The following is a 19,090-nucleotide window of genomic DNA, read 5'->3' as shown; positions in this document are numbered from 1 at the left end:
GCGAAGTCACTGGAGATAAGACGTCTGCTGCAGAGTCCAGTGCAGAGAGCTGTCACTGGAGGAAAGACAGCTCACAGCTCCTGCTGCAGGGTCCAGTGCAGAGCGAAGTTACTGGAGGAAAGACAGCTCACAGCTCCTGCTGCAGGGTCCAGTGCAGAGAGCTTTCACTGGAAGAAAGACAGCTCACAGCTCCTGCTGCAGGGTCCAGTGCAGAGAGCTGTCACTGGGGGAAAGACAGCTCACAGCTCCTGCTGCAGGGTCCAGTGCAGAGCGAAGTTACTGGAGGAAAGACAGCTCACAGCGCCTGCTGCAGGGTCCAGTGCAGAGAGCTTTCACTGGAAGAAAGACAGCTCACAGCTCCTGCTGCAGGGTCCAGTGCAGAGAGCTGTCACTGGAAGAAAGACAGCTCACAGCTCCTGCTGCAGGATCCAGTGCAGAGAGCTTTCACTGGAAGAAAGACAGCTCACAGCTCCTGCTGCAGGGTCCAGTGCAGAGAGCTGTCACTGGAAGAAAGACAGATCACAGCTCCTGCTGCAGGGTGCAGAGCAGAGAGCTGTCACTGGAGGAAAGACAGCTCACAGCTCCTGCTGCAGGGTGCAGTGCAGAGAGCTGTCACTGGAGGTCAGACAGCTCACAGCTCCTGCTGCAGGGTCCAGCGCAGAGAGCTGTCACTGGGGGAACGACAGCTCACAGCTCCTGCTGCAGGGTCCAGTGCAGAGAGCTGTCACTGGAGGAAAGACAGCTCACAGCGCCTGCTGCAGGGTCCAGTGCAGAGGGAAGTCACTGGAGGAAAGACAGCTCACAGCTCCTGCTGCAGGGTCCAGTGCAGAGAACTGTCACTGGAAGAAAGACAGCTCACAGCTCCTGCTGCAGGGTCCAATGCAGAGACCTGTCACTGGAGGAAAGACAGCTCACAGCTCCTGCTGCAGGGTCCAGCGCAGAGAGCTGTCACTGGGGGAACGACAGCTCACAGCTCCTGCTGCAGGGTCCAGTGCAGAGAGCGGTCACTGGAGGAAAGACAGCTCACAGCTCCTGCTGCAGGGTCCAGTGCAGAGGGAAGTCACTGGAGGAAAGACAGCTCACAGCTCCTGCTGCAGGGTCCAGTGCAGAGAGCGGTCACTGGAGGAAAGACAGCTCACAGCGCCTGCTGCAGAGTCCAGTGCAGAGAGCGGTCACTGGAGGAAAGACAGCTCACAGCTCCTGCTGCAGGGTCCAGTGCAGAGAGCGGTCACTGGAGGAAAGACAGCTCACAGCTCCTGCTGCAGGGTCCAGTGCAGAGAGCTGTCACTGGAGGTCAGACAGCTCACAACTCCTGCTGCAGGGTCCAGTGCGAGAGCTGTCACTGGATGAAAGACAGATCACAGCTCCTGCTGCAGGGTGCAGTGCAGAGAGCTGTCACTGGAGGAAAGACAGCCCACAGCTCCTGCTGCTGGGTCCAGTGCAGAGAGCTGTCACTGGAGGAAAGACAGCTCACAGCTCCTGCTGCAGGGTGCAGTGCAGAGAGCTGTCACTGGAGGGAAGACAGCTCACAGCTCCTGGTGCAGAGTCCAGTGCAGAGAGCTGTCACTGGAGGAAAGACAGCTCACAGCTCCTGCTGCAGGGTCCAGTGCAGAGAGCTGTCACTGGAAGAAAGACAGATCACAGCTCCTGCTGCAGGGTGCAGAGCAGAGAGCTGTCACTGGAGGAAAGACAGCTCCCAGCGCCTGCTGCAGGGTCCAGTGCAGAGAGCTGTCACTGGAGGAAAGACAGCTCACAGCGCCTGCTGCTGGGTCCAGTGCAGAGAGCTGTCACTGGAGGAAAGACAGCTCACAGCTCCTGCTGCTGGGTCCAGTGCAGAGGGAAGTCACTGGAAGAAAGTCAGCTCACAGCACCTGCTGCAGGGTGCAGTGCAGAGAGCTGTCACTGGAGGAAAGACAGCTCACAGCTCCTGCTGCTGGGTCGAGTGCAGAGAGCTGTCACTGGAGGAAAGACAGCTCACAGCTCCTGCTGCAGGGTGCAGTGCAGAGAGCTGTCACTGGAGGAAAGACAGCTCACAGCTCCTGCTGCAGGGTCCAGTGCAGAGAGCTGTCACTGGAGGAAAGACAGCTCACAGCTCCTGCTGCAGGGTGCAGTGCAGAGAGCTGTCACTGGAGGAAAGACAGCTCACAGCGCCTGCTGCTGGGTCCAGTGCAGAGAGCTGTCACTGGAGGAAAGACTGCTCACAGCTCCTGCTGCAGGGTCCAGTGCAGAGAGCTGTCACTGGAGGAAAGACAGCTCACAGCTCCTGCTGCTGGGTCCAGTGCAGAGGGAAGTCACTGGAAGAAAGACAGCTCACAGCTCCTGCTGCTGGGTCCAGTGCAGAGGGAAGTCACTGGAAGAAAGACAGCTCACAACTCCTGCTGCAGAGTCCAGTGCAGAGAGTGGTCACTGGAGGAGAGACAGCTCACAGCACCTGCTGCAGGGTCCAGTGCAGAGAGCGGTCACTGGAGGAAAGACAGCTCACAGCTCCTGCTGCAGGGTCCAGTGCAGAGAGCTGTCACTGGAGGTCAGACAGCTCACAACTCCTGCTGCAGGGTCCAGTGCGAGAGCTGTCACTGGATGAAAGACAGATCACAGCTCCTGCTGCAGGGTGCAGTGCAGAGAGCTGTCACTGGAGGAAAGACAGCCCACAGCTCCTGCTGCTGGGTCCAGTGCAGAGAGCTGTCACTGGAGGAAAGACAGCTCACAGCTCCTGCTGCAGGGTGCAGTGCAGAGAGCTGTCACTGGAGGGAAGACAGCTCACAGCTCCTGGTGCAGAGTCCAGTGCAGAGAGCTGTCACTGGAGGAAAGACAGCTCACAGCTCCTGCTGCAGGGTCCAGTGCAGAGAGCTGTCACTGGAAGAAAGACAGATCACAGCTCCTGCTGCAGGGTGCAGAGCAGAGAGCTGTCACTGGAGGAAAGACAGCTCCCAGCGCCTGCTGCAGGGTCCAGTGCAGAGAGCTGTCACTGGAGGAAAGACAGCTCACAGCGCCTGCTGCTGGGTCCAGTGCAGAGAGCTGTCACTGGAGGAAAGACAGCTCACAGCTCCTGCTGCTGGGTCCAGTGCAGAGGGAAGTCACTGGAAGAAAGTCAGCTCACAGCACCTGCTGCAGGGTGCAGTGCAGAGAGCTGTCACTGGAGGAAAGACAGCTCACACCTCCTGCTGCAGGGTGCAGTGCAGAGAGCTGTCACTGGAGGAAAGACAGCTCACAGCTCCTGCTGCTGGGTCGAGTGCAGAGAGCTGTCACTGGAGGAAAGACAGCTCACAGCTCCTGCTGCAGGGTGCAGTGCAGAGAGCTGTCACTGGAGGAAAGACAGCTCACAGCTCCTGCTGCAGGGTCCAGTGCAGAGAGCTGTCACTGGAGGAAAGACAGCTCACAGCTCCTGCTGCAGGGTGCAGTGCAGAGAGCTGTCACTGGAGGAAAGACAGCTCACAGCGCCTGCTGCTGGGTCCAGTGCAGAGAGCTGTCACTGGAGGAAAGACTGCTCACAGCTCCTGCTGCAGGGTCCAGTGCAGAGAGCTGTCACTGGAGGAAAGACAGCTCACAGCTCCTGCTGCTGGGTCCAGTGCAGAGGGAAGTCACTGGAAGAAAGACAGCTCACAGCTCCTGCTGCTGGGTCCAGTGCAGAGGGAAGTCACTGGAAGAAAGACAGCTCACAGCTCCTGCTGCTGGGTCCAGTGCAGAGGGAAGTCACTGGAAGAAAGACAGCTCACAGCTCCTGCTGCAGGGTCCAGTGCAGAGAGCTGTCACTGGAGGAAAGACAGCTCACAGCTCCTGCTGCAGGGTCCAGTGCAGAGAGCTGTCACTGGAAGAAAGACAGATCACAGCTCCTGCTGCAGGGTGCAGAGCAGAGAGCTGTCACTGGAGGAAAGACAGCTCCCAGCGCCTGCTGCAGGGTCCAGTGCAGAGAGCTGTCACTGGAGGAAAGACAGCTCACAGCGCCTGCTGCTGGGTCCAGTGCAGAGAGCTGTCACTGGAGGAAAGACAGCTCACAGCTCCTGCTGCTGGGTCCAGTGCAGAGGGAAGTCACTGGAAGAAAGTCAGCTCACAGCACCTGCTGCAGGGTGCAGTGCAGAGAGCTGTCACTGGAGGAAAGACAGCTCACAGCTCCTGCTGCTGGGTCGAGTGCAGAGAGCTGTCACTGGAGGAAAGACAGCTCACAGCTCCTGCTGCAGGGTGCAGTGCAGAGAGCTGTCACTGGAGGAAAGACAGCTCACAGCTCCTGCTGCAGGGTCCAGTGCAGAGAGCTGTCACTGGAGGAAAGACAGCTCACAGCTCCTGCTGCAGGGTGCAGTGCAGAGAGCTGTCACTGGAGGAAAGACAGCTCACAGCGCCTGCTGCTGGGTCCAGTGCAGAGAGCTGTCACTGGAGGAAAGACTGCTCACAGCTCCTGCTGCAGGGTCCAGTGCAGAGAGCTGTCACTGGAGGAAAGACAGCTCACAGCTCCTGCTGCTGGGTCCAGTGCAGAGGGAAGTCACTGGAAGAAAGACAGCTCACAGCTCCTGCTGCTGGGTCCAGTGCAGAGGGAAGTCACTGGAAGAAAGACAGCTCACAGCTCCTGCTGCAGGGTCCAGTGCAGAGAGCTGTCACTGGAGGAAAGACAGCTCACAGCTCCTGCTGCTGGGTCCAGTGCAGAGGGAAGTCACTGGAAGAAAGACAGCTCACAGCTCCTGCTGCTGGGTCCAGTGCAGAGGGAAGTCACTGGAAGAAAGACAGCTCACAACTCCTGCTGCAGAGTCCAGTGCAGAGAGTGGTCACTGGAGGAGAGACAGCTCACAGCTCCTGCTGCAGGGTGCAGTGCAGAGAGCTGTCACTGGAGGAAAGACAGCTCACAGCTCCTGCTGCAGGGTGCAGTGCAGAGAGCTGTCACTGGAGGAAAGACAGCTCACAGCTCCTGCTGCAGGGTGCAGTGCAGAGAGCTGTCACTGGAGGAAAGACAGCTCACAGCTCCTGCTGCTGGGTCGAGTGCAGAGAGCTGTCACTGGAGGAAAGACAGCTCACAGCTCCTGCTGCAGGGTGCAGTGCAGAGAGCTGTCACTGGAGGAAAGACAGCTCACAGCTCCTGCTGCAGGGTCCAGTGCAGAGAGCTGTCACTGGAGGAAAGACAGCTCACAGCTCCTGCTGCAGGGTGCAGTGCAGAGAGCTGTCACTGGAGGAAAGACAGCTCACAGCGCCTGCTGCTGGGTCCAGTGCAGAGAGCTGTCACTGGAGGAAAGACTGCTCACAGCTCCTGCTGCAGGGTCCAGTGCAGAGAGCTGTCACTGGAGGAAAGACAGCTCACAGCTCCTGCTGCTGGGTCCAGTGCAGAGGGAAGTCACTGGAAGAAAGACAGCTCACAGCTCCTGCTGCTGGGTCCAGTGCAGAGGGAAGTCACTGGAAGAAAGACAGCTCACAGCTCCTGCTGCAGGGTCCAGTGCAGAGAGCTGTCACTGGAGGAAAGACAGCTCACAGCTCCTGCTGCTGGGTCCAGTGCAGAGGGAAGTCACTGGAAGAAAGACAGCTCACAGCTCCTGCTGCTGGGTCCAGTGCAGAGGGAAGTCACTGGAAGAAAGACAGCTCACAACTCCTGCTGCAGAGTCCAGTGCAGAGAGTGGTCACTGGAGGAGAGACAGCTCCCAGCGCCTGCTGCAGAGTCCAGTGCAGAGGGAAGTCACTGGAAGAAAGACAGCTCACAGCTCCTGCTGCAGGGTGCAGTGCAGAGCTCCTTCAGAGACAGCTCACAGCTCCTGCTGCAGTGTTCTATGCAGAGCGCCTTCACTGGACATAAGACACCCCACAGCTCGCCTCAAGCCCCCCTGTGCCCCACTCAAAACACAAACATCTGGCTCTGAAATCAAAAGTGGAACCAGCACATGTGCTCCCCCCAGGAGGTCCATCCCGTTAACCCCGTGCCCCCCCAGCACTGAAATAAAGTATTCCATCTGACGTGTGGGGTGGGGGCCGCACAAGGCTCCAGTATTCCTGAATCTCAGATAAAAGGGAGTCCAGAGGTTCCTAATTAATGGAGATTTATGACAAAATCCTAAACACTCTCTGCCTAGATCAACAGTTCAGCCATGAGCACACAAACATTCAAGGGCACGCAGGCACACAATGCCGAGAGGCTGCCTGCACGAGCACACAACTAATGCCTGCACACACACATTTGTGCACACAGGCACACAATGCCGAGAGGCTGCCTGCACGAACACACAACTAATGCCTGCACACACACATTTGTGCACACAGGCACACAATGCCGAGAGACTGCCTACACGAACACACAACTAATGCCTGCACACACACATTTGTGCACACAGGCACACAATGCCGAGAGACTGCCTACACGAACACACAACTAATGCCTGCACACACACATTTGTGCACGCAGGCACACAGTGCTGAGACAATGCCTCCATAAACATTCGGCACACAGCTAATGCCTGCACACATTTGTGCACGCAGGCACACAGTGCCGAGAGACTACCTGCACGAACACACAGTACACAACTAATGCCTGCACACAACGTTCATGTGCACACAGGAACACAGTGCCGATAGACTGCCAACACGAACACACAACTAATGCCTGCACACACACATTTGTGCACACAGGCACACAATGCCGAGAGACTGCCTACACGAACACACAACTAATGCCTGCACACACACATTCAAGTGCACGCAGGCACACAGTGCTGAGACAATGCCTCCATAAACATTCGGCACACAGCTAATGCCTGCACACACATTTGTGCACACAGGCACACAGTGCCGAGAGACTACCTGCACGAACACACAACTTGTGCTTGCACACACACCTCGCACGCGAGCACACACACAGTGCATAAACAACAGTGCAGACATGAATACAAAGTAACCACGATGCGTACCTAAATACAATCATAATATTCACGTATACATCCAGACATACACATACAGTAAAGACACACATGCACCTAGCCTGGTGAAGGCCCTCCCCTATTCATCAGGACTAAATAAGTGCCTCAAACCAGCACCAGTTTAGGAAAGAGATGAAGACATCTTTAAAGAACATGACGTCAGGGAGAAGAAGGGATGACGTGTGCTTTTAGAACCCCAAACCCCTCCAATCACACACTGGCGGTGCCTTTGCCTTTGAACCCGCCCAGTGCTAGGCTGCCTTTCAGCTAGGTTTGCGCATTACAAATACCGCATGCGTACATTAGGGATGCACTTAATGTAATGTAATGTAATGTAAAATGTTATTTATATAGCGCAGCAATCGCTCCAATGGAGCATCTAGGCGCTACCTCCGGCAAATAACCAGATGACATATATAAGCACATTACATTAACAAAACATCAAATCCAACAGGGTTGTGAATATTACGTGGCATTCTCAGGCTAAGGTTGCATAATATGGGAGATAATTAATGACATTGGAAATAACGTCACTAATCACATGAGGGCACAGATTTGCCAACACTTTGCTCCAGGTTTGCATATATTTTGTAACACAAATCCAGTGAAAATCGTTGTGGTATATGCTTACCAACATAAATGAAGCAAAACCAAAGGGGATGATGGACGGAGTGTTGAACAAATCAAACACTCACCCCCAGTCAACTGATCTGGGTTTAATCCATCACCGTTCTTTAGCCCACTCTGCCACCCCAGATCAGACATGGCCACATGCAAATCAGTCTGACCCTGTGCCTCATGGGAACAGTCCAGCCTGAACTGCCAAGCCACGTCTTCCCTGGACCGGAAACAAGCATCCTGGGACTGGTTTCGGGTTCATAACCCTCATCAGCCAGGCTATCTTGAATCCAGTGGCAAAGTGAGCAAGGGACCCACTTCTAAGCATTTTTTTTATTTTTTAAGAGTTTTATATAGCGCTGGCTAGACCCGGAGGTATCAGGGCACTTTACATGAGGTTCCACAAAATTACAAGATTAAGTCAGTTCCAATTTACATCAGTTGCTAGACAAACAATTACAAGAGGTTAGAAAACGAGATAAGTGAAGTGTAGAGGGGAAGGGGGTAAGGATAAAGGGGTGGGAGGAGATACGGCAGAAAGACGAAGGAAAGTCTGCCCAAAGTCCGGCTGGGTAGGTGACGGTCGAGGGGGAAGTCCCAAAACCCATCTCCTCTATCGCTATCAGGTAGCTCCACCAGGCTTTGACCAAATAGCTAGGTCTCAATGGGAAAACATTTAAAGAGCATGGAGGGCAAAATAAGTGGAGCGTAGAGGGGAGGGGACAGGGAAGATGAGAAAGAGAGGGTAGGGGAGAGGGTAGGGTAAGAGACAACAAGGAGAGAAGAAATGAAGTCTGTCTAAAGGCCTACTGGGTAGGTGACGACCAAGGAGGGAGTCCACGGCCCATCCCCCCTATAGCTAAACCACGTATCTCCATCGGGCATCAGACAAAATAGTTCAGTCTCAATACATTGAGAGAGGAGAGAAGGAGAGACATAAATAGAGGTAGGATGCGGGAAGAGACGACAGGAGAGAGAAAAGGAAGACTGGCTAAAGACCGACTGGGTAGGTGACGTCCAAGGAGGGAATCCCCGACCTGTCTCCCCTATAACTAAACCAGGTAGCTCCATCGGGCATCAGACAAAATAGCTAGATCTCAAATGACGAGGGAAAATTCACAGGTAAACAGGGTGGGAACTAAGGGCCAGGACAGGTGAGGCCAGAGGTCAGTAGCAGGAAAGTGGAGAGGAGTAGAGCTGGGAGGGGTAGGGGGTAGGTAGTTCGGTAAAAGTTCCCATGGATCTGCTTCGAGTCATTCAAAAAGCAGGTCTGTTCCTTCTCAGGCGCTACCTTGAGGTTAAAACGCCAGGTGAAATTTTCGCCAGTATCTTTGTGTTGCTACGACCGGTTGGAACGGCGGCCACAGCGTCAGACGCTCTAGACCATCCGATGTCGAGAGATGGTTGAAACAGTTGTTTAGGTGGGGAATTAAGTGCCTCACTTAGTTGATGAAAGCGGGGCTCCAGCGGAACAGAGGCTCTGAGCAGCCAAGTTGGATCCTGGCTCCTCCTCCTCCCCCCTGAGGAGGCACCCCAGAATGCAGCACTGAAGCATGGCCCTGATATTTATGACAAGGCGTACCTCAGTTAAACATACTGGCAGAGGAAGGAAAAGAGCAAAACCTTACTGTGACTTCAGGTGTGCGAGGCACCCAAAAGGTGGTATTGCGTGTCACAGGTGGTGTCGCAGGAGAGATTAGTAGCAATGGTGTCTCAGGCGCTTGTCTGCTACTGCTTGGGCGGAATGTCGGTGCTTTCACTGGTGATAACGCCTTCTGGTGGCCACCATTTTAGGGTCAGGCAATGGCAGTCACTGCGACCAGCCCGCAGTTAGGCACTGCAGCGAGTGGGTGGGGGTTAGCAGAGCGGGGTATTTATGCAGCTGAATCAGGCCCTCGTCCCTCTCACCTCCTTTGTTGCGGCTTGTGAGTCCTATGGTGGAGATCTGCCTAATGGGCCGAGCGTTTCATCTCCTCTGTGCCATTTTGAGGTCAGGCAAGTGTGACGCAAAGTAGCAGCCTCCTCGGGATTTGCTGGAGAGAGGGGGGGGGGGGGTTGGCACCAGCGATGCGCCCGTGTACTGGTGCCAGTGGCTGCCCCCAACATTTACTGAATTGGGGGGTTTAGTACCTGGGTGGGGATCGCGCAGCAGCATCCCCGCCCGCCCTCAGTCTCTCCTGCGGCTCTCAGAAATTTGCGGCGGTCAGCACCCTTCTCCCCGTGGGTACTCAACGCGCATGGGGGAGTGTGCCTCAGGAACTCAGTCCATATGATAGGTGCTGGGAGACCTCACTTAAGAAATATCAGTTGGGGTGGAGGGGTGGGAGGGAAGGAGGCTGGATCAAGATGGGTGCTGTCAAGGCAGCCAGGTGGCCATCTTAAGGTCAGACAACTACCGTCTTCAGTGCCTCTTTCCAGTCCAGTCCAGGTCCGTGTATGGGGGCGGGGGGGTAGTTCGTACTGGGAACTGAAGGCGGTTCAATGGGTCTCAAAGCCTATCCTGCCAACGTAGGCGAACAAAGCAAAACCAAAGGAGAGGATGGATGGAGTGTTGAACATTGCTAACCCTCACCCCCAGTCAACTGATCTGGGTTTAATCCATCATCATTCTTTAGCTCACTCCACCACCCCAGTTCAGACATGGCCATATGCAAATCAGTCTGACCCTGTGCCTCATGGCAACAGTCCAGCCAGAACTGCCATGGCATGTCTTCCCTGCACTGGAAACAAGCATCCTGGGACCGGTTTCGGGTTCGTAACCCTCATCAGCCATCTTGAATCCAGTGGCAAAGTGAGCAAAGGACCCAGGATTTAAAGTATTAAAGCATACACATTTTCATTATGTTCATTGTGCATTGGCACCCAGCATACAATCAATGCATATGAAGAGAGCTTCTTTGTTCGGTCGTTCTTTATTTATTTTCTTCTTGCAAACCTCCCTGGAACGCTTATTTCAACCAGCTCTTTCTCTCTGAAAATTGAGGGCAGGCGTATATCGTGCCTGCTTTATGGAGATGATTTGGCTATTTTGGACTTGACCCCAGAAGGCCTACAGAGGAAATTCAATAGTTTTAATAGATGTTGTGAAGACAATAAACTCAAGGTAAACATGGAAAAAACTAAGATAATAGCTTTTGGGAAAAACTTGGCACCACTTACATGGCATTTGGATAATAGGATGGTGGAGATGGTAACCTCGTACAGATACTTAGGTATGATGCTCTCAAAAAAGTTGACCTGGACTCTACGTAAAGGTTTATTGGCGACATGGCCTGTCTCAAAGATAGAAAGCCTATTATGTTTTAAAATAAATCATGGAGTAAGGCGAACTATTCTTCAAGTACGGCTAGGAATATTACCGCTGAAATCATACACTTTTAAGTGGTCATCAAATCAAGGAGAGACGAATCTCTGTGACTTATGCAAAGGTGGGGTGCAAGATCTAGAACATGTTCTGTTTGTATGTCCAAGCGAGATTGTTGTAGCAGCCAGGAACAGATACATTACCCCTATCAAAACAAAATGTAATATAAATTCGGTTGAGATGTTGATTTCCCTCTCCAATGGTCCACCCAATGAATTTGTGTGTATTAACTTGTATAACTTTTTAAAGTCTTTTTTAAAATTATATTAATGTGATAATCTCTTTTAGTAAAAATTGAAACTTTTATTGTGTATAAATTTGTTGTTCTCGTAAGAGAACTGAATCAAATAAATTATTAATATTATTATTATTATGTTTTAAGAACAGCTTTGGAAACCCTTTTGGAGCCCCTTTTAACCGCTTACATTGCTATGGTACTCGCCCAATGCCTATATGGGGCTAATTTACTGACCCTAAGTATGGAGGCAAGCTGGGAGAAGTGTGAAAGCAAATGTCTGAAGAAACTATTAGGCCTCCTGAAAAGTACGATGTGCCCGGTAATAAGATTGGAAGGGGATTTACAGGCCTGGAAATATTTAGCCTACAAATAAACCCTGCGATTTTGGGACAAACTTTGGTCTTAGGAGGTTCAGAAGGTATCCCTCCTCGGTGCTAATGAAATTGTAAGGAGTGTACTCAGATTGGCTGGGCAGGTCAGAAATAGACTAGGGAAAATAGCTGCAGACCTAAAAATTGAGAAATTGAAGTGGTCTGAGGCATCTCACCTCTCCAAAGGTGAATTAGAGCGTCTAGGTTGTGTGATGTGGAGTAAGTAAGGAGGAAGCCTTCGACCAACTACATGTTGGAATCATGGGGAAATCAGAGGGGATTCCCGCAAATATCTACACTCCCAGACACACGGCTACGGTTATTATTATAAAATAACAGGTTGCTTTGAATTTTCGGTATCTAAGGCCTGACAAATTTGATGCACTTTTGGATTCAGAAAATAACTGCAGGTGTGGATTAAAGTATCAACATTTTAATGTCCATCTTTTACTATATTGTATTGATTTTTATAAGATTTGTTGTTTGATTTTAAAGCCACTTAAAAAAAAAATAATATAAAACCTCGGAATGAAGCATTTGCACTTCTGGTGAAATTGAATTTTTAGATGTAGCTTGTGCCTTAGTAATAGTTTTCAAAATAAGTCTGGGCTAACCGTGCTAGGACTGCAGGTCCAAGATTTGTTAGGATTCTCAATGGCACATTTTAGGATTGAGAGCAGGAATGATATTTAGTAATTAAAGCTCTTTTAAGATCAATGTTTTGCTGTCGATCTATGGGAATCAATAACTGATCTGGTCAAATTGGATTGATGGGGGGCGGCCAGGGTTATTTTTAATGAATCATTTGTCAATGTGTGTCATTGTATTATGTTTTAAAGACAAGTGTCTAAACATGAATAAACTTTGACTTCACTTGACTTCGATGGCTTCTTTGTGCTTTACAACTTGTACATTTGCAATGTTATGCTCCATCGTCTAGCACATTCTTCGTTCACCTAGGTGACTCTCCATTTGACTCTTGTTTCGATTATTGTTTTGGGTACTGGTTATTATTCCTGTATATGATTATTGTACGTACACCCCTTATCTCTCTATGCTCCATCGCATAGCCCATTCCTACTCGTGCACTCAGGTTATATTGAGCTGTTATGTTTGTTCTAGTTGATTCAATGCCCATTAGATTCCCAATGTTAGACTATTGTTACCTTTGCCTCAAATTGTAAAGCGCCCTGATATCCTTCTGGATCAAGTTCGCTCTATATAAAAAGTTATAAATAAATAATCCTCACCTTAGACTCATATTACAAGAAGACACAGGTAGCCTGGAAGCAGCTTTCCATTCAGCTCAGAAATAAGTCATGGTTGGTTCAACTCAGGTTCTCTCCAACCTGAACAACAGCAAGACCTGCATATCAGCACCTCAGGAAGACATCTTGAAAACTAAAGAGCGTTCTGCATGCTACAGTTAGATTCATCAAACGATTACCGATGTACAGTCAGATGACGGCTACATTACTGGTGCCGGCTACTCGTCTGCATCACTTCATGTTATGCATGGTCTTCAAGGCAGTTCCACCCAGGAGCCCACCCTACCGACAGACCAATCAGGATCTCTGGTGGCCAGCACAACATGTATTGCCATAGCATCAAAACATTCAAGTGCAAGGAGAAGGATCGAGGACAAGTCATCTGCTGCTGTTCATCAAGCAACTGGAACGGCGCATCGAAAAGATCCAACCAGAAATGCTATTCTTCCATATCGATAATAAACTGAAGAAAGCATCAAGGAACATCTCGTCAGAAAGAGACGGTACTTCCTCCATTGCCCGCACGAACAGCAATTCAAGAGGGACTCCTCTACGTGGACCCCAGTGAAGGATTGTATGACGATACTACGCGGTCATGTTGATCGCGGTATCTTACAACGCGGGTTTTACAACGCAAATCGTTTCAATGACTTGCGTTGGAGAGCACTGGACTTAGGGATAGTACAATTTACTATTCCAACACCAGTCTACGTACAGTAGGGAAGGTGTTGGATAGTAAATCGTACTATTCCTTAGCTTACAGAGCCCTCCAGCACAATTTGTTGAAACGACTTGCGTTGTAAAACCCGCGTTGTAAACCTACCGCAGTGAAACTCCAGTGTAGTAAAGGTCGTCTCCGCAGTGAAGAGGTGCTACTCATAGAACCTTTTGAAGCACTCTGGAGCTTCAGAACTTGTTTTACATTCTTCAACACCCAACAAGTATAAATACATACATGGAGGCCAGGGACTGTGTCTTATGCCTCCCTTGCTGTGAGAAATCACAGACTAAAGCATTGATTTCCAGTTCTGAACGGCGAATAGCCAATCAGAAAGCTGATGTGCAGGCTCTGACCAATGAAGGTTGGTCCAAGGGCTGTACTTTGCTACCATAAAAGCATCATGGGAGTGAGTTGCACAATAACTTTATTTGCCATCTGATTGGTCCTGGTCTCCAGTGGTACTCAGCCTGTCAGGAGGACGTTCAGCCTATCAGCACAAGGAAAACCATGTTCTTTGAACATTTTTTTCGATAATAAATGGAGCTTACTATAGATTGGCATAATGTACAAATCGTGTATATTTTAGTTGTTGTCATTATTATGATTCTTTTTATACTGTATTTTGAATATCCCATCATCATGTATTTTAAAAGTCGTCCAGTTGTGTCAGCCCAGCCCCGCCCCCCCCTCCCTCCCCCCGCACCAGCCCCAGTCTCTTAGGGCAAGTTCAGTGCTCACCTCAAAGTATTGGGTTTTGGGCTCAGGGGAGATCGGACGTCTTTATAACAAACAACATACTTTATATTTTTTAATTCAACTTTTTTTGTCTAATCATTATACGTTGCATTATCGCCAGATTGTCATCGGTCACAGGTCATCTCAAACCCTAGTGGGAAATTTAAGTTTATATTTAAAAAAAAAAGAGCTTATGGTGCAAGGGAATGCAAGAAAAGGCAAGCTATACGATGTAGAATATATCCTGAGTGGAGTATAAATAGTTAACGAATCACAGAATGCGGCACCGTATGGAGGAACGCTCATAAAGAATGTATAATTGTGTGCACCGCTGGTTGCATGAATGGCTCAGCTGGCGTGTACTGCCTCTGGTGACGTGCTGGCGTGCGTGGGAGCAAAACCATGTTAACAGCGCATCCGTACAGGGAGCCAGGCAGCGCACTCAGGCAAACACACACCCACAGGCAAACACACAACCACACACTAAAAGACCACATATACATAAAACAGTAACATAACCACAAACAAAACACACAACTACCCGCAACATATACACAGAAACACAACCGAGAACCTAACACACACCAAACACAACTAAACACCAAACACAACACACACACTAAACACACAACCACGGACAACACACGACAAACGCACACCAAACACACAAACAACGGAACTGCGACACCAGGGACGCAGGTCTGGTGTCATCCCTTGTTCCCTTGCCACCCTATAGGGGTCTCTCTCGCTCAAAGGTGTGTGGGGCTGGGGCAAAGTCAAAGCTCAAGGGTTCCAGGGCAGAATGTCACATTTTTCAGGTTAGGACTTTTGTTGTTATTTTATACAGCGCAGATGTACACCATTATAGAAGGTTCTTGGCGCTATAGAGATTAGGAATTGTGATATTCAAGCAGACCAGAGTCGGGGTTTCAAAGCAGAGATTAACAGAAGAGGTTTTAAAACCGGATCTAAACTCACTCCTAAATTCAAATCATGTCCACCCCATTCATGTCAACCCCATTCATGCCCACACCATTCATGACCACCTCAGTCATCTCCACCCCATTCATGCCCACACCATTCATGACCACCTCAGTCATCTCCACCCCATTCATGCCCACCCCATTCATGCCCACCTCATTCATCTCCACCCCATTCATCTCCACCCCAATCATCTCCACCCCATTCATGCCCACACCATTCATGCCCACCTCAGTCATCTCCACCCCATTCATGCCCACACCATTCATGACCACCTCAGTCATCTCCACCCCATTCATGCCCACCCCATTCATGCCCACCTCATTCATCTCCACCCCATTCATGCCCACCCCATTCATGCCCACCTCATTCATCTCCACCCCATTCATCTCCACCTCATTCATCTCCACCCCATTCATGCCCACTTCATTCATCTCCACCCCATTCATGCCCACCCCATTCATGCCCACCCCATTCATGCCCACCTCATTCATGCCCACCTCATTCATGCCCACCTCATTCATGTCCACCTCATTCATCTCCACCCCATTCATGCCCACCCCATTCATGCCCACCTCATTCATGTCCACCTCATTCATCTCCACCCCATTCATTCCCACCCCATTCATGCCCACCTCATTCATGTCCACCTCATTCATCTCCACCCCATTCATCTCCACCCCATTCATGCCCACCCCATTCATCTCCATCCCATTCATCTCCACCCCATTCATCTCCACCCCATTCATGCCCACCCCGCCCATTCATGCCCACCCCATTCATGCCCACCTCCTTCATCTCCACCCCATTCATGCCCACACCATTCATCTCCACCCCATTCATCACCACCCCATTCATGCCCACCTCATTCATGCCCACCCCATTCATGCCCACCCCATTCATGCCCACCCCATTCATGCCCACCCCATTCATCTCCACCCCATTCATCTCCACCCCATTCATGCCCACCCCATTCATGCCCACCCATCCATCTCCACCCCATCCATCTCCACCCCATCCATCTCCACCCCATTCATCTCCACCCCATTCATCTCCACCCCATTCATCTCCACCCCATTCATGTCCAGCCCATTCATGTCCACCCCATTCATGCCCACCCCATTCATGTCCACCCCATTCATCTCACACATTTATGCCCACCCCATTCATGCCCACCCCATTCATGCCCACCCCATTCATGCCCACCCCATTCATGTCCACCCCATTCATGTCCACCCCATTCATGTCCACCCCATTCATGCCCACCCCATTCATGCCCACCCCATTCATCTCACCCTTTCATGCCCACCCCATTCATCTCCAGCCCATTCATCTCACCCATTCATGCCCACCCCATTCGTGCCCACCCCATTCATCTCACCCAGTCATGCCCACCCCATTCATGCCCACTCCCTTAATGCCCACCCCATTCATCTCCGCCCCATTCATGCCCATCCCATTCATGCCCACCCCATTCATGCCCACCCCATTCATGCCCACCCCATTCATGCCCACCCCATTCATGCCCACCCCATTCATCTCCACCCCATTCATCTCCACCCCATTCATGCCAACCCCATTCATGTCCACCCCATTCATGCCCACCCCATTCATGCCTACCCCATTCATGCCCACCCCATTCATCCCCACCCCATTCATGCCCACCCCATTCATGCCCACCCCATCCATCTCCACCCCATCCATGCCCACCCCATCCATCTCCACCCCATTCATGTCCACCCCATTCATGCCCACCCCATTCATGTCCACCCCATTCATGCCCACCCCATTCATGCCCACCCCATTCATGCCCACCCCATTCATGCCCACCCCATTCATGTCCACCCCATTCATCTCCACCCCATTCATCTCACCCATTCATGCCCACCCCATTCATCTCCACCCCATCCATGTCCACCCCATTCATCTCCACCCCATTCATGTCCACCCCATTCATGTCCACCCCATTCATGCCCACCCCATTCATGTCCACCCCATTCATGCCCACCCCATCCATCTCCACCCCATCCATGCCCACCCCATTCATCCCCACCCCATTCATGTCCACCCCATTCATGCCCACCCCATTCATGTCCACCCCATTCATGCCCACCCCATTCATGCCCAAAGAATTCATGCCCACCCCATTCATGCCCACCCCATTCATGCCCACCCCATTCATGTCCACCCCATTCATGCCCAACCCATTCATCTCCACCCCATTCATCTCACCCATTCATGCCCACCCCATTCATCTCCACCCCATTCATGTCCACCCCATTCATCTCCACCCCATTCATCTCCACCCCATTCATGTCCACCCCATTCATGCCCACCCCATTCATGCCCACCCCATTCATGCCCACCCCATTCATGTCCACCCCATTCATGCCCACCCCATTCATCTCCACCCCATTCATCTCACCCATTCATGCCCACCCCATTCAACTCCACCCCATTCATGTCCACCCCATTCATCTCCACCCCATTCATGTCCACCCCATTCATGTCCACCCCATTCATGCCCACCCCATTCATCTCACCCATTCATGCCCACCCCATTCATCTCCACACCATTCAGGCCCACCCCATTCATCTCCTCCCCATTCATCCCCACTCCATTCATGCCCACCCCATTCATGCCCACCCCATTTATGCCCACCCCATTCATGCCCACCCCATTCATCTCCACCCCATTCATGCCCACCCCATTCATGCCCACCCCACCCCATTCATCTCCACCCCATTCATCTCCACACCATTCATGTCCATCCCCTTCATCTCCACCCCATTCATGCCCACCCCATTCATGCCCACCCCATTCATGCCCACCCCATTCATCTCCATCCCATTCATCTCCATCCCATTCATCTCCACCCCATTCATGCCCACCCCATTCATGCCCACCCCATTGATCTCCACCCCATTCATGCCCACACCATTCATCTCCACCCCATTCATGTCCATCCCATTCATCTCCACCCCATTCATGCCCACCCCATTCATGCCCACCCCATTCATGCCCACCCCATTCATGCCCACCCCATTCATGCCCACCTCCTCCATGTCCACCCCATTCATCTCCACCCCATTCATGCCCACCCCATTCATGCCCACCCCATTCATGCCCACCCCATTCATGCCCACCCCATTTATGTCCACCCCATTCATGCCCACCCCATTCATCTCCACCCCATTCATCTCCACCCCATTCATCTCCACCCCATTCATGCCCACCCCATTCATGCCCACCCCATTCATCTCTCCACCCCATTTGCTTTCCCGCCCCTGGGGACAAGTAGGACCCCTCTGTCAGCCCCTCTCTGATCTCTCATTGGTCTGTCACTTTTATTCCGTTTTCTCAGAAAAATCTGTCCTCTCGGATGCATAAAGGAGTGAATCTTGAAGTTATTAGTTTATGATCCCTTACTAGGATCTACCGGTCTCCCTTGTGGCTTGTGAGGCGCTATTGTATCATATCATGTCGCCATTTCCACTTATGTTGAGTTATATTACGTCATGTTTAAAAAAATTAATTTTCATGTAAAGTAATGGATTACAAAACAAAACGTTCAAATCTATAAGAAATGTTTTTAAAACCCTAAAAAGCGAGTTCACCAAGCTGTTTTGTCATATTTACTGTGCAGTACCTCCAGGGGTCAGCGTTTCTTGTACTCAAGGACCAAAGTTGTGCTCCCGTCATGCTGTGGCATGCTGGCCACTGCACGCAGATGTTTTTGATGGGAACATCTAGTAATTAGGACCACTTGGGATAGAAGGGCAGCTGGGAAGACCTCAGCTCACAGATTCCCTGCTAGCTTTCATAGATGTGAGTTATCTGGATGTAAAATTCCATGAATAGAACCATTGAGGTAATGTAGAAAACTTGCCCCTTTTAATGTCAACTCAAGTA

At 51.1% G+C, this 19,090-nt stretch overlaps 1 protein-coding gene across 1 annotated transcript in view; it reads right to left on the bottom strand.

The window, feature by feature from the left end:
* LOC147684616 (uncharacterized) overlaps positions 1–15,821 on the bottom strand; it is a 153,026-nt gene extending 137,205 nt beyond the window's left edge. The window contains exon 1 of the mRNA XM_086939720.1: positions 15,230–15,821. Within this exon, the coding sequence (XP_086795846.1) occupies positions 15,230–15,821 (592 nt within the window). The remainder of the gene's footprint in view (positions 1–15,229) is intronic.
* Between the last annotated feature and the right edge of the window lie 3,269 nt (positions 15,822–19,090).

This window comes from Lissotriton vulgaris, chromosome 10, assembly GCF_964263255.1.
Source record: "Lissotriton vulgaris chromosome 10, aLisVul1.2, whole genome shotgun sequence".
NCBI lineage: Eukaryota > Metazoa > Chordata > Amphibia > Caudata > Salamandridae > Lissotriton > Lissotriton vulgaris.
Note: the sequence above shows the minus strand (reverse complement) of the source record. Positions and strands in the feature narration are given on the sequence as shown.